The sequence below is a fragment of the Telopea speciosissima genome, chromosome 10 (genome assembly GCF_018873765.1).
Source record: "Telopea speciosissima isolate NSW1024214 ecotype Mountain lineage chromosome 10, Tspe_v1, whole genome shotgun sequence".
In the NCBI taxonomy this organism is placed as follows: domain Eukaryota; kingdom Viridiplantae; phylum Streptophyta; class Magnoliopsida; order Proteales; family Proteaceae; genus Telopea; species Telopea speciosissima.
Window position 1 is genome coordinate 55,899,205 of NC_057925.1, and position 17,028 is coordinate 55,916,232.

The 17,028-nt window shown below is 38.6% G+C and overlaps 1 protein-coding gene across 2 annotated transcripts; it reads left to right on the forward strand.

The window, feature by feature from the left end:
* The first annotated feature begins 63 nt into the window (after window positions 1-63).
* On the forward strand, window positions 64-16,385 carry LOC122641660 (protein NDL2-like). 2 transcript variants are annotated; one of them, XM_043834947.1, is made up of 11 exons: window positions 64-154; window positions 10,920-11,019; window positions 11,190-11,287; window positions 11,375-11,463; window positions 12,802-12,862; window positions 12,965-13,051; window positions 13,540-13,617; window positions 13,701-13,757; window positions 14,294-14,349; window positions 15,793-15,928; window positions 16,104-16,385. In XM_043834947.1, exons 1-11 carry the CDS (start codon window positions 149-151, stop codon window positions 16,341-16,343), a joined length of 1,008 nt encoding a protein of 335 aa, XP_043690882.1. In that variant the 5' UTR covers window positions 64-148; the 3' UTR covers window positions 16,344-16,385. The 2 variants fall into 2 exon arrangements, with proteins under 2 accessions (XP_043690882.1, XP_043690881.1); XM_043834946.1 differs by lacking the exon at window positions 64-154 and adding an exon at window positions 10,615-10,751.
* Window positions 16,386-17,028: the final 643 nt, after the last annotated feature.

Below are 17,028 nucleotides of genomic sequence, written 5' to 3' on the forward strand. Positions count from 1 at the left end.
TTAATGTGAATCCGTCCCTTTAGTGTGTTGCTAAATAAACATTCAGCTATTTTAATTTGCTTATTACAACAAGAGCCGAGTGAGGGGCGTGAACTGTGGGTTTGACTAATGGAGGAGGTCAATACAGGTTTATTATGTAACATTTCACATGTTGGTAAGTTAAACCATTTTTGTAGTTATTGTAGTAATATATAATAAGGCATAGTTGTCAAGGCATCGCCAGGGTGACCATCTTTGCATCCAAGCGCCTTGACAACTAGTGTCGCCTTGCATCTAGACCCCCTCCAACGCCTTGGGTCGCCTAGACGCCATGACAACTATGGTATGAGGAAATGATAAGTATGTCCTCTTAGTTGTAGCTACTGGAAATGTAATAATATCTCATGCAATCTAAATGCACTATGTTATTTGCATTATTGTTCCATATTCCTATATTTTTGCGTACTTTAATTTGAAAAAATGTATGAATAAAGTGGCCACATTCAAGACTTGAACCTGTGCATTTGCTCTGGCAGCCTGAACCTTTTACCATTTCTCTAAGCAATGCCCCCTCCCAGGACCTTGCATAGGCAGGAGCAGCACTGGGTAAGGACCCTTTTTATGGAGAATTGCTCAATACTCAAAGGTATGATGATTTTAACCCCTTCTAGGTGTGGTCGTTTAAAATCTATTGATGTGATTGTTATGCTCGAAAGCTGTATCCTTTTTCCCTTTCTTCTTTTCATATTTGATTTTAGAGAAATGTGCAACAAAACAAGCATAAAAGTGCAAAGCTGATGTTATTAATGTGCACCCCCCCCCCCAGCGTTTTGAGCCACATGGAGGGGCCATGTAACCAATGGAATCCACTGGTTAGATAAACCACCTACTGGATTGGCCACATGTCAAATTTGGTGGTCTAATTCATCATATAGCCCACCTAGTATTGAACTTCTCCCCTTGTATTTTCACCCATTGAGCTGCTTTATTCTTACCTTGACTTTTAACCTTCTTGTTATCCCACGTGTAAAATTTAATCTGGGCTGCAGTCATACAGATGTATATGGGGCGGTGGGGCCTACCTGTTCCCCAAATTTGAGCGTCAAAATGGCTGCCACATGGCAGATGCAGGCTGCCTGTTGTGATAGGCTAGCATAACATGTTGCTGCACTACCGTCTTCCCCTAATTTTATTTTCTTGTTCATTTACCCTACCCAGGTTTATACCCATATTCCCCATCATATGATATACATAATGCCTGCAAGTGCTCTTGAAATTTATTTAAATTCTTCAACTCTTTTAACCCTCTTCTGCACCTTAACTTGCACAACCATAATTTGTGTGATTCGTTAGGTTTAAGCCTTAATTGAGGACTATATGGTATCTGGATCTCCCTGTCATTAAAATGCCTATTCCTTCTCTTATTTCTCCCTGAGAAGTGCCCTAATTGAGGGTTACTGCTTAATCAACCTTTTCTTGTCAATTTAGCTGTATGATGGTAAGTCCTTTTGATCCAGCCCGCAGAAGGAGAAAGGGGAAGAATGGCTGATCGATCCCCTGTTTTTGGGCCTGTTTCTAGAGGATTCTGGCAGCAACAGCTTGGGAGCTTCTAGTTTCTAATTTGCAGTTAGTTTCTGTTTCTGTTGTTAGGTTCTTGAAGTTTGATTCCAATATTGTGTAGTTGTTAGACTGAGTTTCTAGTTGCTGTTTTTAGGTTCTATTTTGATTAATGTCTTGGTTTTTAGGAAGTATTGAAATTGGAGTCAAAATAACAACGCTGAACCCTTCCCCATAAATAGGGGTTGGTCCTACATTGTATGGCATAGTCTTTGATCAATAAAATTGCTGTTCGCTGCTGGCTTCTGGGTGGATCACAGTATTTTAAAGGGGTGGTTTCTTCTTGGCTGGTTGGTGGATCCCTAGGCCATAAGGAGTGTCTAGCTGCTCTGTTTTGCTGTGTTTCTTCAAGTTCTGTTCTGCTTCTCCCAAGTTCTACAGGTCCCTCTTCAATAGTCATCAGCCAAGTTGGTCTTTCCCAGCTTTAGCACACCCTGCAGATGTTCTGTTTTTAGCCTACTGTCCAGTAACCTGCAAATTGGAATTCTTGACCTCTCTCGCAAGTCTGCTCTGTGTGCCCTAAAACTTTATTCCTCATCTGACTTCTCTGTACATCTATCCCTCACGAACCCCACCAGAAAACCCCTGTTCCAACCCTGTTTCATACTCATCTCACAACCTTACTCTTCTGGCTGCATCCTATCACAGGTCCCATCACACCTCCATAGAGTTGAGAAAAGTCTTTTGGGATTTCAGTCTTAGTTAGGCCCAACCTGGAGCTCCACTTGACTGGAGTTTCAGTCCATTCTAAGCCTTAATTTGTGAAATAATTGATCTTCTCCCATCTGAGCCTTATTCTGCTCTAATTTACATCCTATTCTAATTACCCTGATTCATCCTAATTTTGATCTCACATTTCAACTTCTGATAATCATTGTAGTTCCAGATTTCAAAACCCTAGAATAAACCCCAATCTACCTTCTTTTAACTACAAGCATTTTGAGCCTAAAACCCTAGTTAGGTTTAGGGTTTCCCTAGTGCCACCACCTTCATCCTTTCTTGTAAGGGATAGAAAAGGAAAGAAAAGCATTTTTAAGACAATGGGAACTTTAAGGGTGTACCAATAATATCTCTCATTTTCGGGAGAAATGCAGGTAACAACCATGAAACAATAAATATGACAATGGCGAGACCATAGTGTGCTTGGTGTACAACCTTCATTACTAACAAGATGTGAGAATAGTGAATTTTTACAGCCCTCTTAAAGGGAATTTTATCCTCGTCTTGGGAGAGGAGTAGGGAGTTGCCACTTAGATTAGGGTCTAGGACCTACAGATAAACACACGACTCCATTTGAACCGCTCCGACCGTGAGATCAGGTTAGAGTCAGGCTGTGGACCAGGGAAGGTGTGAGCACTCCGGTCCACCCGGTTAAACTGGTCTTCCCATTTATTTGGTACTTTTATTAAATAATGAATATTTCAAACTTATCATATGCACCACTTCATAATCTACATAAATAAATAAATAAAGAGAAAAGCATGTGTCACTTTTCTCCTCCCCCTTTGGAAACGACCCCCTTGCCCTCCTGTGTCCATCATTGTGATTGGTGCATGCCGCTAGCTTACTGAAAGCTGGCGGCATGCCCAAACCTCTCTCATAAATAAAATTTACGAGAAAGATAAAATAGGAAGGATGATGACTTACCTCTACACATGCGCTACAAGACAATGGTTAGTACACACAATCTAATCTAATCTAATCAAATAAAACATTATATTCAATAATAATATGAAATAAACTAACCTAGGTTACTGTTTATTAGTAAAACAGAAAATAAAAAACCTAAATATCAACATGCAATTTACAATAATGCCATTCCAGAAACTAATCATAAGATATTACTAATTAATGAATCAAAAAAATAAAATTACTCAAATAAATCCTCAAACATATTCAATTGACATTAGGGTAGCTAAATAGGAAATTATCATTCATGAAAAATAAAATAAAAAATTCAGAATTAAATAGATACATAAAATGATTAAAATGCCCTCCTAGTGCATGAAACCCTAGAATGCCTAAAATATGCAAACGATGATTATTTAAATGTGAGATCAGTCTAAAACTATATGATTTTTATAGTAAAATAATGAAAACAAATTAATAATTAGTACTAAAAAATTCGGATAGAAATAAGAAGATAAAATGACCCCATAAAAAATATAAATATAAAAATTCATGCACCAAAAATACCCTATTTTCCTAGAATGTAAATATGCATGAAATAATAAAAAATAAAAAAAATCCAGAAATCACAAACCCTAAAAATAAAATTCCTGATAAATATAAATATTACAGAAAAAATAGGGATTGTAGATAATGATCTAAAATAACAAATAATGTAAAATGTCCCATGAAACAAACCCTAAATTACTTGAAACAATCGGCATTTCACCACTGCCCAAATTGGGACAGCAGCAATATACCCGCTGTGCTTAAATAAGCTTATAGAGATTTAAAATGATATATTATGCAGATCCTGAGGGCGTGCACAACTCAAGTTAGAGGGTCAACAAGTTGTTACAACATAGAAGGGAAGCTGTCTTTTTGTAGTTAGGGTGACCTTTCCTCTCCATTTTTGGATGCCATAGGACGGGGTAAAGGTGTTATCTTATAGCTGAGGAGATAGCTTATCCTCCCAGCTTCGTTTTGATACCAAACCATAGTTGTCACGGCGTCTCGGCGACCCAAGGCGGTGGAGAGGGTCCAAATTCCAGGCGACACCAACTAAGCGACCAAGGCGCCTGGAAGCCTAGGCGTTGCCTAGTTGACGCCTTGACAATTATGTAACCAAACTAGTCCAAATACATTGGATATTGGATGAGTTATGGCTACAGTAATATCAAAGGCTTAAAATTAAGGTTTGAGGTGTACATCTCAATCCATTAGAGGTTTGGTCGACATTAAACCACATTTTAACGATTCAAAACCTTCCTTGGAGCCTAAGAAACCAATCTAGGTTGAAATATGGTTCCAAAGAGTCCAATTTGAGCTCTAGAAGTCTGGAAATGACCAAAAGACATGACAATCATGCCTCTAGGTTGATTCTTGGCGAAGGTTCGTTGACGTCTAGTACGTGTTGACGAAATTGCATTTGACTTCGCCTCGACCTTGTTAGGCGTAGACAAATCTTCATCAGTCAGCGGTCCAGGTCGGGTCGGATCTGTGTTGACTCGGTCAAACCAAATCAATTTACTTCAAATTTTTTATAAATTCATACTTTTCAAACCGTAAATCCAAATTGAGTAATTTAGAATCCATTTGAAAGTGGGTCCTATGTGGGAAAAAATGAAATCTTTTATGAAATGATGGGCAAATGAAGTCGTTTTCAAACCATTTTTAAGTACAACGATTTTATTGATTAAAAAAACATAATCACAAAGTTTGGGCTGGTTTTAAAATCTTTTGACCCACTGTTGACCCGGTCAACCTTTTCAATGGTATTTTGGCCTTTTTCAAAGGCTACCTCTCGTCCATCTTGAGATGGTTCATGATATACCCATTTTAACCTCTTGCATTTTTGCTTTTTCTCTAGTTGATGATCAAAGTTAAAGCTATGTGGAACTAAAGTTTTCTTGAAAAGTGATCTATGTTGTTTTCTTCTAATGCTGCCCTAAGTTGTTATGTAGATCTAACCCATTGATCTCTAGGTTTAAAGCGTGGAGCAAAGTTTTCAAAGAGTTGCCAATTTTTAAGATCTAACCCACTGTTCTTCGCCGATGATATCGTTTTGGTGGATGAGACAAAAATAGAGATTAACGCTAAATTAGAGTTATGGAGATCAACCTTGGAAACAAAAAGCTTTAGGATTAGTAGAACGAAGACGGAGTATATGATGTGTAATTTTAGTCATACTACGATGGATACTGACATGGTGCGAATTGAGGAAAGAGAGATATCATAAAGTGACTATTTTAGATATCTGAGGTCAATAATAAATAAAGATGGTGACATAAAGGATGATGTTTCATAGAGGATTAAAGTAGGATGGATGAAGTGGAGAGGTGCATCTGGAGTGCTGTGTGACCGACGTATTCCTTTAAAGCTTAAGGAAAGTTCTATAGGATTGTTGTACGACCAGCTATGATGGATGGGCAGAATGTTGGGCAATTAAGAAGTGTCATATTGAGAAGCTATGTGTAGCAGAGATGAGGATGTTAAGATGGATGTGTGGAAAAACTAGGAAGGATAAAGTAAGGAATGATCATATTAGAGCGGACTTGGGAGTTGTCCCGATCAATGACAAGCTCCAAGAAAGTCGTTTGAGGTGGTATGGTCATGTTCAACGGAGGCCTAGGGACTCCCCAGTAAGGAGTGATATGATCCCGATTGAAGGAGCTAAAAGCCTAAAAGAGCTAGGGGCAGGCCTAAAATGACCATAGGAGTTGAGGAAGGACATGCATAGGCTAGGTCTTGTACCAAGTATGACCTCAGACAGAGCCTATTGGAGGGCAAGGATCCATGTAGCAGACCCCATTTAGCTGAGATTCTCCTGACTTGCTGGGCTGTGCCTCTTTCCTTTTATTTTCCATTTTTTCTTTGCCCATCCCTCTTTTCTCATCTCTTCATTCCCCTTTTTATGTTTAGGCCTCAGTTTTCCCTACTCTATTTTGTTTGGATCCATGTAGCCGGCCCCATTAAGTTGGGATAAGGCTGAGTTTATTGTTGTTGTTGGATTTTTGTATGGTATTGCATTTTCACTTTCTTATCAGAGATATAGCAGCCTTTCTCATCCTGTGGCAAGTGGCTGCATAGATAGATAGACTGTCTGCTTTGGTTTTCTCTTCTGGTAACTTTTTTTTTGTTTTCTTGTTTAATATTTACTTCTTCCTAAGCAAAGGAAATGTTGATTGCACAGGAAAAATGGTCATCAGTTTTTGCAAACAATCTAAACTTTTACCTGGTTTTATTGAACTCTTGAAGATATTCACTAGCATCCAGCAAAAGTAATTCTAGCATGTAACAACTAACACGGCTTTCTGTCACTATTGAACTCTTTATTGGTGTCAATTCATCCTTATTTGTTGTATATGTATCTGAGATAATCATCCCACATTATGGGCTTGAAACTGCCAACCCTAACCCAAAAAAGAGAAAAAACAGGTGTTTTGTTGCCATGAATTCTGAGTTTGTGAGTTGTATCGTTCAACCAAAATGGGCTGAGTTCAGGTTGATGGATAGCATTGACAGGATTTAGAAGACCAACGTCAACTGGGCCTGGGGAGTGTTGTTGGATCAGGTTAAGAATTGCCAGCCAGAGTGGAAGAGCTTTTTGTCATACTGTGGGGATTTTCTTTCACTGTTGCGAATGTTTGGGTATGCAATGATCTTCTTCAGCCATTTTAGTCCTTGTGATGATGAGGAATTGACAGTGTTAGATAGAAACAATAATTTCTTGATTTATTGGAATTCCCAATCAGAGTTTATGCAACTTTTCCATAGGTTGTGTTTGTATGATATATATTATTTCGATAAACTGGCAGAGAGCTGCTAAATGCCAGTTAATGAAACAGCATTCACAAAATGAGTGTAGCTGAGATGATGTTGAAATGAATGAGTGGCAGACTAGGAAAGATTTTGAAATAAGTACATTAAAACGAATTTAGGAGCTCTGCTTCAACAGGAAAAAGAAAATTATGTGGAAGTTTGTTGAGATGGGCTTGCATACAGGCAAAGGAGGCATTGAATGCAACAGTTAGAAGTGATATGCTAATTCAATGTGGTAAAAGGACAAGGAGATTGTTTGTTTGCAATTTCCATTCATTTTCTGCATGGTCATAGGTTCTTGTGCTACATGTGTTTCTCCATCATTTGTAATAGCGTTTCTGCTTTTCTGATTAGTTATCTCAGGGTTGACAGGCTACTCTTTAACCTGTAGTCAGCTAAACTGTGGTGCTTCCATTCTTTAATTGGGGAATGTCATATAATTGATGAAATCATTCCATGATCCATGCTATTGTTGGTGCTTGACTATAGTTTTACTGTTTTGGGCAGTAACTCTTCAAGTGGAGAATGTGGTGAACCTGTACATGCTGAATAGTAGAGCTTATACTTGTTTAAACCTAGCCAAGTCATCCTATACTTCATTTGGTCTTGCTTTGTGTTGAGATTGATTTTTGGTTGTCCTTTGTACCATATTTTTTTTAATTTATGGTGGAAACGTGAATGTCATCTTGGCATATGGTGATGTAAATTTTTCTTTTTTCTTTTAGATATAAAAATTGAAGCTTGGGTATGATACCATGTTTGTTTCGGTATTACCAGCAGTTCTCTGTGTGGTTCTCCTATTGGAATGGGGGTATTCTTATCAAATATTTGCTTTTTATGTGGAGACTTTGATATGTGTCTCCAGGGGTCAGGCAAGGCTGGTCATTTAGAAGGATGGTTCAGGGTTCTTAATGCATGTAGTTTATAGTTCTCCCAACATAGAAATTTTTGTTTTATAGATATTGGAAATATTTTATTCCCATTTGTGGGAGCTGGTGGCAGTACTGGATTATAGGCCTGCTGTGTTGATTTAAAGCTTGGTGTGCTATTTTCATATCTTTGTAGAATTGAACTATTGTCTGATTCTTATTAGTGGTGTGTTCATGTAAAACTGCAGTCAAGAAGGAACTTGACACTGGGTACCGACTTTCGTTCTGCAGCTGCTGTTGTTGAACAAAGACTAGCAATTGGTTTATAGGGAGAGTAGAAGATAGTGGTTATTGATCCTTATAATATGTGGTTATTATGCTCTTCCTAGATGTCTCCCAAGATAAAGGGGATGAAAATCACCCGTTCGGGATTCAACCCACAACTGAACTTCTGGGAACCCACCGCATTCGGAACCAGAGATGCTTCATTGTTGATGTTTATACCTAATAAGTTTTCAACACGAAAAAAAACTTCTACTTGGGCTGGAGGTGTCTTCAAGGATTCAGGTAATAAAACCCTTGTATTCACCATCATCTTATATTGAACTACTGTTAAGTGAAAACATCAATTCAGATGGGAAGTATACTTCCTACGCTGGTGGAGCTTCCTGACTATCCTGTGCTACACACCTGACTAGTGATGATGAGCAGTGGTTGCTCAAATATGAGTTGGAACAACCATTTTGTCTATTTACTTTTCTAAATTGTTATTGCAGGCTCAGAATACTGTTCCAAATAGACATCTAGTCGTGGATTGTAGTCCTAAATACTGAAACGGTATTGTTTACATGCAATGGCTCTTCCCTTAACAGAACTGCCCCCTATGGATTAATCTTTAGGGGCGCTGTTCTCTGTGCATATGGGGGTGGGTGCAATGATCACCTTGCCCCCCTGCGCAGGCTGCCTATGTGCCTGGGCGCAGCCTGCGCTGCGGCACAGAGAACATTCTCCCTAATCTTTATTAACCTTTGGAATATGCTTTCTCACACTAGTGTAGTTGTACAGGTTTGTTTTTTTTCACTTTTTCATCCCTGAGCAACAAGCGTAATTCCTGTAAGTTGGCCCGGAGGAAGGGAGCTGTTTGGTCCTCAAAAACTATAGAAAAGGTTTTTAATCAAGGATGAGGCCCCAACACTCAAACATGGGGCACAAAATGACCGCCTCGCCACCTATGAAATGCGGAAATCTCTCCCTGTTGATCCTTCCTCGCACATTCCCATTGGCACTCGTGCCAATGCGGGGGCCTCACTGCCTTTCAGGGAACCCTGTGAACAGGGACGTTTATAAAACCTGCTCACATTAAGGTATAGTACATGTAAGCTTTGGCCCTTAAAGATCACCAATGCCCCACATACAGATCAATGAATTGAGGTGTGACACAATAAAAATTTACCCTCTCAACAATAATAGCGAAAGCGATTCTAATCATAATCAACGAACGGGTGGGCTTTTGCTTTGAAGGGCGGAATCACGGGTGGACCCAAAAGCGCTTTAAGCACATAGGCCCACAGTGCCCACCCCTTTAAGTAGGGAGAATTTATTATTTGCCGACACCGACAGGGGTGTTTTTGTAACTTAAAACTCATGGCAGAATTCTCTTTTGTCGCGATCCTAAGATGCCACGTGTCCATCAAAAGGTGCTGTTCAGCTATCTTTTTACAGATTTACGGCGCTAGTTTATTTTATATAAATAAACCTTGGACTCTTCTAGTCCACTCAACAGGGCCGGGGTCCACCACACCGAATCGTCACCATCAAAGTAGAATCAGCTACTCCCGTGGGCATATTATGATTCCAACTTCCAAGTCTATCCATTCCATTGGATTTGCTGAGGTTGTTTTTTTGTTTTTGTTTTTTGGTGTGTGGTTATTGGGACCTTTACATATATAGTTAGGAGTGTAAATGAATAGTGGAAACCCATTTCCGTATCCGTGTCCATCTATTTAGTACTATCTGAATTCGTCTGAAAGCTAAACGGATGCGGATACAGATAGGCTATAGCTATCCGAAAAGCTATACTATAGCCTATCCAAAAAGCTATACTTACATGCAAACGGATAAAATATCCGATCTATATCCGTCTCCGTATCCATATCCGTTTAGCACTATCCGAAGCCGTTCGATAGTTAATCGGATGCGGATGCGGATATTGCACTATCCGAGCCAAATCCGATCCATTTACAACCCTATATATATAGTTGATAGAAGGGAAGATCGAACCGGAGAGAGGATAAGATACCAGCCAAGAGACTCGAACTCAAGACCTCTTGGTGAGCATGGGCATGAAGCGCACCACGGCTCACCAAATGAGGTTGTCGTTTTTCTTGGTTTCCATGTGGCATAACCCTCATTCTGACCGTTAGATCGCCTTCAACGGTAATTTACTTAAGCCACAAACGCTACAATAAAAATAGGTGGAAAAAAAAAACAGTCTAATCGTTTGACCATCTAGATAAAATTGAAAATTGCGAATATGTCCACATAGAGGCATATTCCCGTTATTTCCTTCTGCTCAATTTTGTAATTGAAGGAGGACTGCGAAACCAGAGAGACCCAGAAGAAACAGAGAGAGAGAGAAGGAGAAGGAGAAGAAAGTTCTTGTTCTATCGTCTCTTGAAGTATTTAATTTGTGATATAAAATTTCATTGCTGTGTTAACGGTGGAGAGGGAGGAATCATGGGTGATTCAAGCGACTCTGTTTCTATTGATATTGAGATGATATCTTTAGGAGGGAAGGTAACAGCTTTAACAGACCCAGCTGAAAAATCTTCATATCTTTTTTTAATGTGGATTATGGATTCCATTTTCCCTTTCTAGATATATATTCTCCCCCATTTATATTTAATGGGTTTACCTCTTTACTTTTTTTATTCAAATATCCATTTTTTATTCTGAACTTTGCAGGAATGTTTGGTCGAGACAAGTAAAGGTTCCATCTCTGTTTTCGTTTGTGGGGATAAAGAAAAGCCTGCTCTAATTACATACTCAGATGTTGCTCTCAATTGTAAAAAAATTTTTCCCCCTTTCTTTCTACTTGAGTTTGAACTTTTAAGTATTTTTTTTAAAGTATTCTTTGGTACGTGTGGTGTGATAGTTTCATGGATTTTTATACTTCAATCCAATTTTGGTTGATTTATTCACCATTTGTTGACTTGTTTTTCTGTGTTTTTACAGCTATGGCTTGCTTTCAAGGTCTCTTCTTTTGCCCAGAAGCAGCTTCATTGTTGCTTCACAATTTCTGCATTTACCACATTGAGGCCCCTGGGCACGAGGTCAGTATCTACACTGCTGTCTTTCATAATGTTAGCTTTTGAAATTCCTTTCAGCATCTCTTCTCATTTGTTTAAGAGTTCCTCCAGTTAGGAGCAGCTACCATTTCTGCAGATGCTCCCTTGCTTAGTGTAGACGACCTTGCTGACCAGGTTGCTGAAGTGCTCGACCTTTTCGGGTACGTGATTGCCGCTGCAGTTGGTTTTGATGATTTTGGCTGTCTGTTCATTATTATGTGTTGACGGAACTGATTATGGAAAGGACAATACATGGGTTTACGTACCCTCCTCCCCTAGGAAAGAAAGAAATAAAACAACAAAGAAAACAGGCCAGAGAGAGAGAGAGGAAGAATGAAAATTTTGTTTTTGTGGCCATCCACCATTTACCTTATGGATTAACCATGTGTGAAATTATGGACTCAAATTCAATCAAGTACATGCATCTTTGTATTTTTTTTCAGCTGTCCATGCATGTCGATGCACCATCTGTAGTCCTTATATTTTTGTAGCTTTATTTTGCCTCAAGAAACTCCTATTGGACTGAAACTTGACTAGTAGGCAGGGGTTTCCATAAAATTTAGGTCTCATGTAATCTGTCATGTGGCAGATATTTGGGCCGCTCAAGAAACCTTTGCCCTTCTAAGCATCTTGGTTTTCTTAGTGTTTTTTAACATAGATACTGTTGTAGCAGGGCCCCCTTAACCAAAAACCAAGTTGCTGACATTAGACACCCAAGGTGCCACAATACTAAAAGTGTAGAAATCAAAAGTAAGTGATTATGGAGACATTCAGAAAAGAATGCAGACAACCACAACACAAGATAAACTTAGTGTGAACTACACCATATAGGCAAGATGGCAACTTGGCAAGTAGACATCCACTTTTGAGATTGAAATTACAGTAATGGAGTTCAAACTGAAACTATCAAACTTCTTTTACATTTCTCAGCACCTGATCCAAGCAATAGTAGGGATGATGTTCCTTCGCTGAGCAGCCCATCTTTACATCTGTTGTCACGAGCAATCCTCAACAATCCTCCCAGTTTGGTTGGTCTCCAACCGAGTCCTTGATACCTTACTCTATGCCTCTTAGTAGGCAAAAACTAATTATTCGTAGGGTTCATGATGACATTCTACTATCATAATTAATTTTATAGCTTCATTCATACATGTGCTTTGCTTATGATTGATCTCAAGGGTTTGGTCAGTCATTATCTATTTCTTCTAATAAACTCTATTGATAATTTTGATTTCCATTCATTAGAGAGTCATACTTCTGTAGTTTTTAAAACTCATATGGTGTAGCCCCTCCATTCTGTGCTTTTGAAGTCCTTTCCTTTTTCTTCTCTCATAAAATCTATGAAGTAATATTTTTTTCTTCCTTTGTATTTTTTATTTTAATGTTTACACTGTCTAGGGAAGATCCACGTCTTACTTGATTTTTCAAAACATATTTGCATGACCTCTAATATGAATTGGAATCTTGTTTGGTTTCTAATGGTTTATTCTCTTGATCAGGCTCAAAGAGGTTTTATGCTTGGGTGCAACTGCTGGGGCATACATCCTTACACTCTTTGCAGTAGGTTCAGATCTTTGATAAATTCTGCAAATGTGGCTTCCTTTTTTATTAGTCTTTGGTCTTGATTTTTAGTTTCATGTCATGTATTCTTTTATGATGCAGATGAAATACAAGGAATGTGTTCTTGGGTTAATCCTTGTTTCCCCACTTTGCAGAAAACCTTCATGGAAAGAATGGCTATATAACAAGGTTTGATCACAATACTATACTCATCAATACTCAGAATCCTATTATGGACATCAGCTCACCATGGATAGTGGTGCCTGTCTTCTCTTTCAACATTCTATGACTTGACACTTTGTCTTTAGTCTTGATCATGGAGGACACTTTCGATTGGCATCCCATAGTTTTCACAATAAAATGATCTTGTTGTCTATTGCATTGCTTTTGCCTATAGGGTAGATTAAACTTTGCAATGGTTCACAGCTATTTCATTGATTGGATGGATAGGGTCATGGTCATCTAATGATGTGAGGAGTTTTGGGCTAATGTCCTATTGTGTGATTCCACAATCACTACCCAATGAGAAGAGGTCATGCGTGAAGAGATTTAAGGTTGCACAACCCATGGTGGATTGGCTTGTCATGTGACAATATTTCCTTTCCAGAGAAAAGATATCCTTGATTGAGAAGCATGATATTTGATTTTTTTGATAAATTAACCTCTACAACTTTCAGGTGATGTTGAACTTGCTCTACTTCTATGGTATGAGTGGTTTATTGAAGGAGTGTCTTCTCCAGCGTTACTTCAGTAAGGTACTTGGCATTACTTTAGGGTGTGGCATATATGTGGCTGATTCAAATTCTTCTAGTAATTTTTTCTTTTCAAATCCCCTCAGGAAAGTAGGAGTGATATGCATGGTGCTGAATCTGACATAGTACAATCTTGCCGAAGGGTAAGAAAATCTCAACTAGGTCTCGGCTATAACCTCTTTTTTCTTGGCTATTGATTTCCCTTTTCTCCTTGAGGGAATACACTATTTTCCTCTCCTAAAATGAAAGGGCAGAAGGTATGAATGAATTCCATTGTTAGTTTGTTACTCATCTATAGACCGGGTATTAAGGAATCGCAGGCTCCCAGCATCTACCCTGAATCCCTGACCTATCCCAGTCCAGATCTGTCTGGATTCCCAGATCCAGTAGTGGACAGATCAACTTGCAATGCATTTATCCTGATGTGCAGGATCTTTTGATCATCCAACAGGGTTGACTTGGTTGGGCCTGCAAGGTGGGACCCACTGTATGTGTTTTCTGACTCTTAACTGCATTTATCCCTTGTTTGCTGTAATTCTGTTTGTGGAACCCTTTTTGACTGTTTGGAAGAAAGCGTTGTAGTTTCTCCTGAAATATTACTGTCTTATTATAAAAACACCTCATAATTCTACAATTTCTTCCAAATTGGATGATGATATTTTCTGTTGTTTATATGCAGTTACTGGATGAAAGACAAAGTTCAAATGTCTTGCGCTTTCTTCAAGCTATTAACGAGTAAATTCTTCCACCTTCCCTCTTATTTGCATTGTAGTTCTGCATTACAGTTTTAGCTGATCTCCTGTAGAGCTGTCAAGTCCCATCCTTAAGACTTGTTTTAATGTTAAAGTATCTGAAATGTCAGGGTATAGGGAGTGTTTGATTCTCTGATGAACCTCTTATGCAGTTAAATAAAAAATTTCACCCTTCCTTGGTGTCAAAAGGCAAATTTGTATGTAGAAGATTAAAATTTTGAGGGAAGCAGTGTCACTCTATTGTGATTTTAAATTTCAAGTAAAGAACCTCCCTTCTACATGGAGGATCTCATTTTCGACCCGGACCATCTGTCTGCTAGCGAGACATCAAACATAATACCCAACATGCACTTCCCTTTTAGCAAGAGATATTGGAACTTAATGCCCTGTAAAAGGTTGTGTTTTGCCTTGTGGAGCAAACTATCAAATGGATAAATCAGCCAAATGGACAGAACTAACTTTTTTTTCTTAAGAGAATTTGAATATCAGAATATTGATATTGAATTTTGGATCAATAATCTGCACTGCTCTTCTAATTCGTGCATTGATAAATAAACATATTTGGAGATGGTGCAGATAAACATTATTTCCATTATCTAATTTTAAAAAATAAACTTTGTTTAGGTAGATTTTTGGGTTTAAAACAGACAAGGAACAAGAATACAGTCTGGATCTTTTTCTGTTTATAAACAGAAACAAGTGGAAATGTCTTGCACTCTTGAATTTTATCAATAAGTGGGGAGCTCTTAAATGTTTCTTAGATTCTATTCAATGGAAGATCTCCCACTGTTATAGAGAAAGCAACCAAATTGTGGATATGTTGGCAAAGAAAGAAGCATCATTGAGATGGACCAACTGGTGGGATATATTTGCCCTCAGTTTGTTCATAGGGATGTTATGTGGGACATGCAGGCTCGAACCACATTCAGATCTGTCTGTCATTAAATTACCTCTCCTGGCCATGCCAAAGTGAGGTTGGGGAATGGGCTGATGGCCATGCCATTTCCAAGGTGAGGTTGAAGGGTGGCCTGTGCAAGGTAAGCATTGTGACCACATTATGACCTCCGAAAAGGGTAGTCAGACCTCCCAGACTGCTGCAGTGGCAGGAGAATTGTGCACTTTGGGTACGCCCTATACTCCTTGCTGACCTTTAGTTTTAAAAAAAAAAAGTGGAAATGTCTGGCAACAAGGCCTAAAATTTCATCATATTGTGGTGACATCATGACCCTGCTATTATTTATACAGTTTGGTATCTACCTTGAATATAGCATTATATGTACACAAGAATGGGAAGTGTACAATGTGAATGATTTAACTGTTTTTACAATTCTTTTGTCTAAAGACAAACTTGGAAGTGTACATGATCCAAAACTATCATGTTAACATCGGGTGTGTCTTACATTTATCTTCAAATAATTTTGTTCAGGAGGCACGATCTTACTGATGGCTTGAAAAAATTAAAATGCAAGACACTCATTTTTGTGGGTGAAGACAGTGTGTTTCACTCCGAGGCCCTCCACATGAGCACTAACATGGACAAGAGAAGCAATGCTTTTATCGAGGTAGAAATCTGTACCTTCTCTTATTCTTAAACCTTTTTCTTTTGAATAATCCATTATTTCTCATAAGGCATGAACAGATTCTTAAAAATGCTTATTTGAGTTGCCAAATTGGTTTTATCACAAGTTCTAAAACGGAGGATTAATGTGTTCAATGATACAATTGGATTCATCACAGGTTGAAGCATGTGGCTCACTGGTTACAGAGGAAGATCCATATGCCATGCTGATCCCTCTTGAGTTCTTTTTAATGGGTTTTGGGTACCATAGGGAGCCACCTCCTACATCATTGTCAAGTCAAGGCTCAACCCTTACCAGCATCTCCAGCCATTGGTGCATAGAGCCAGAGCTCCTGTCACCAGAGAGTCTAGGAGTCAAACTCAAACCTATCAAGACCCGCGTCGCACTTGAAGTTTGACATGAAAAGGACATATTTGTTCAATGCGCGCAACTTCATTAGACTACATAATTTTCTATTTTGGAGGACTCCATTCATTTATTTTGTTAATATGATGGGTTGATAAGGAGAGTGGGGGGTAGATTGTGTGCAGGAATTTTTACAGAATGTACATAAAGAATTGAAGAGATTATAAGGATAGCATTGTTTCCCTTTTGGATAGAGAGGGGAGATATGTAGATATATTAGTTTTAATCATTATTTTTTATTTGTTGTTTCCAAATGGGGATGGGGAAATTTTAGTTTTTTCCAGGGGGAAGGGGGGTGGGGGCTAATGTAGAAATCATGTATCATTTGCTATTCTTTTGTATATTACTACCTAGTGACCTTAAACCATTGTAATCCCATAAGAGAGACTCATTCCATTTCCCCTTTGTGTATTATTTACTTCCCCCCCTCCTCACTTATTTTCTATCGACAAGTTTCAAGGAATTTATGGATGATCATCCTTGATACAAGATTGCTGGTAATAAATAAGTCAATACAAGAAAAAGCTGAATTGATTTTTGATTGGGCCTTTGAGGTACTCAGCTGAAAATTGAATTTAAACCTCTAAGTGCGACCTTCCTGTAAATTTCGCCTTTGGGTAATTTTTGTTTCAGTAGATGGCCATTTTTTTTCTTATGTTGCAGATTAACCAGAAAGA

What these genes read in the sequence shown, in the direction of transcription:
- LOC122641660 (XM_043834946.1), top strand. Translation starts at nt 10,692, where the DNA reads ATGGGTGATTCAAGCGACTCTGTTTCTATTGATATTGAGATGATATCT. An exon ending in CTCAGATGTTGCTCTCAATT is followed by an intron (nt 11,020 to 11,189) that starts GTAAAAAAATTT and finishes GTGTTTTTACAG; the next exon opens with CTATGGCTTGCTTTCAAGGT. An exon ending in GAAGCAATGCTTTTATCGAG is followed by an intron (nt 15,929 to 16,103) that starts GTAGAAATCTGT and finishes GATTCATCACAG; the next exon opens with GTTGAAGCATGTGGCTCACT.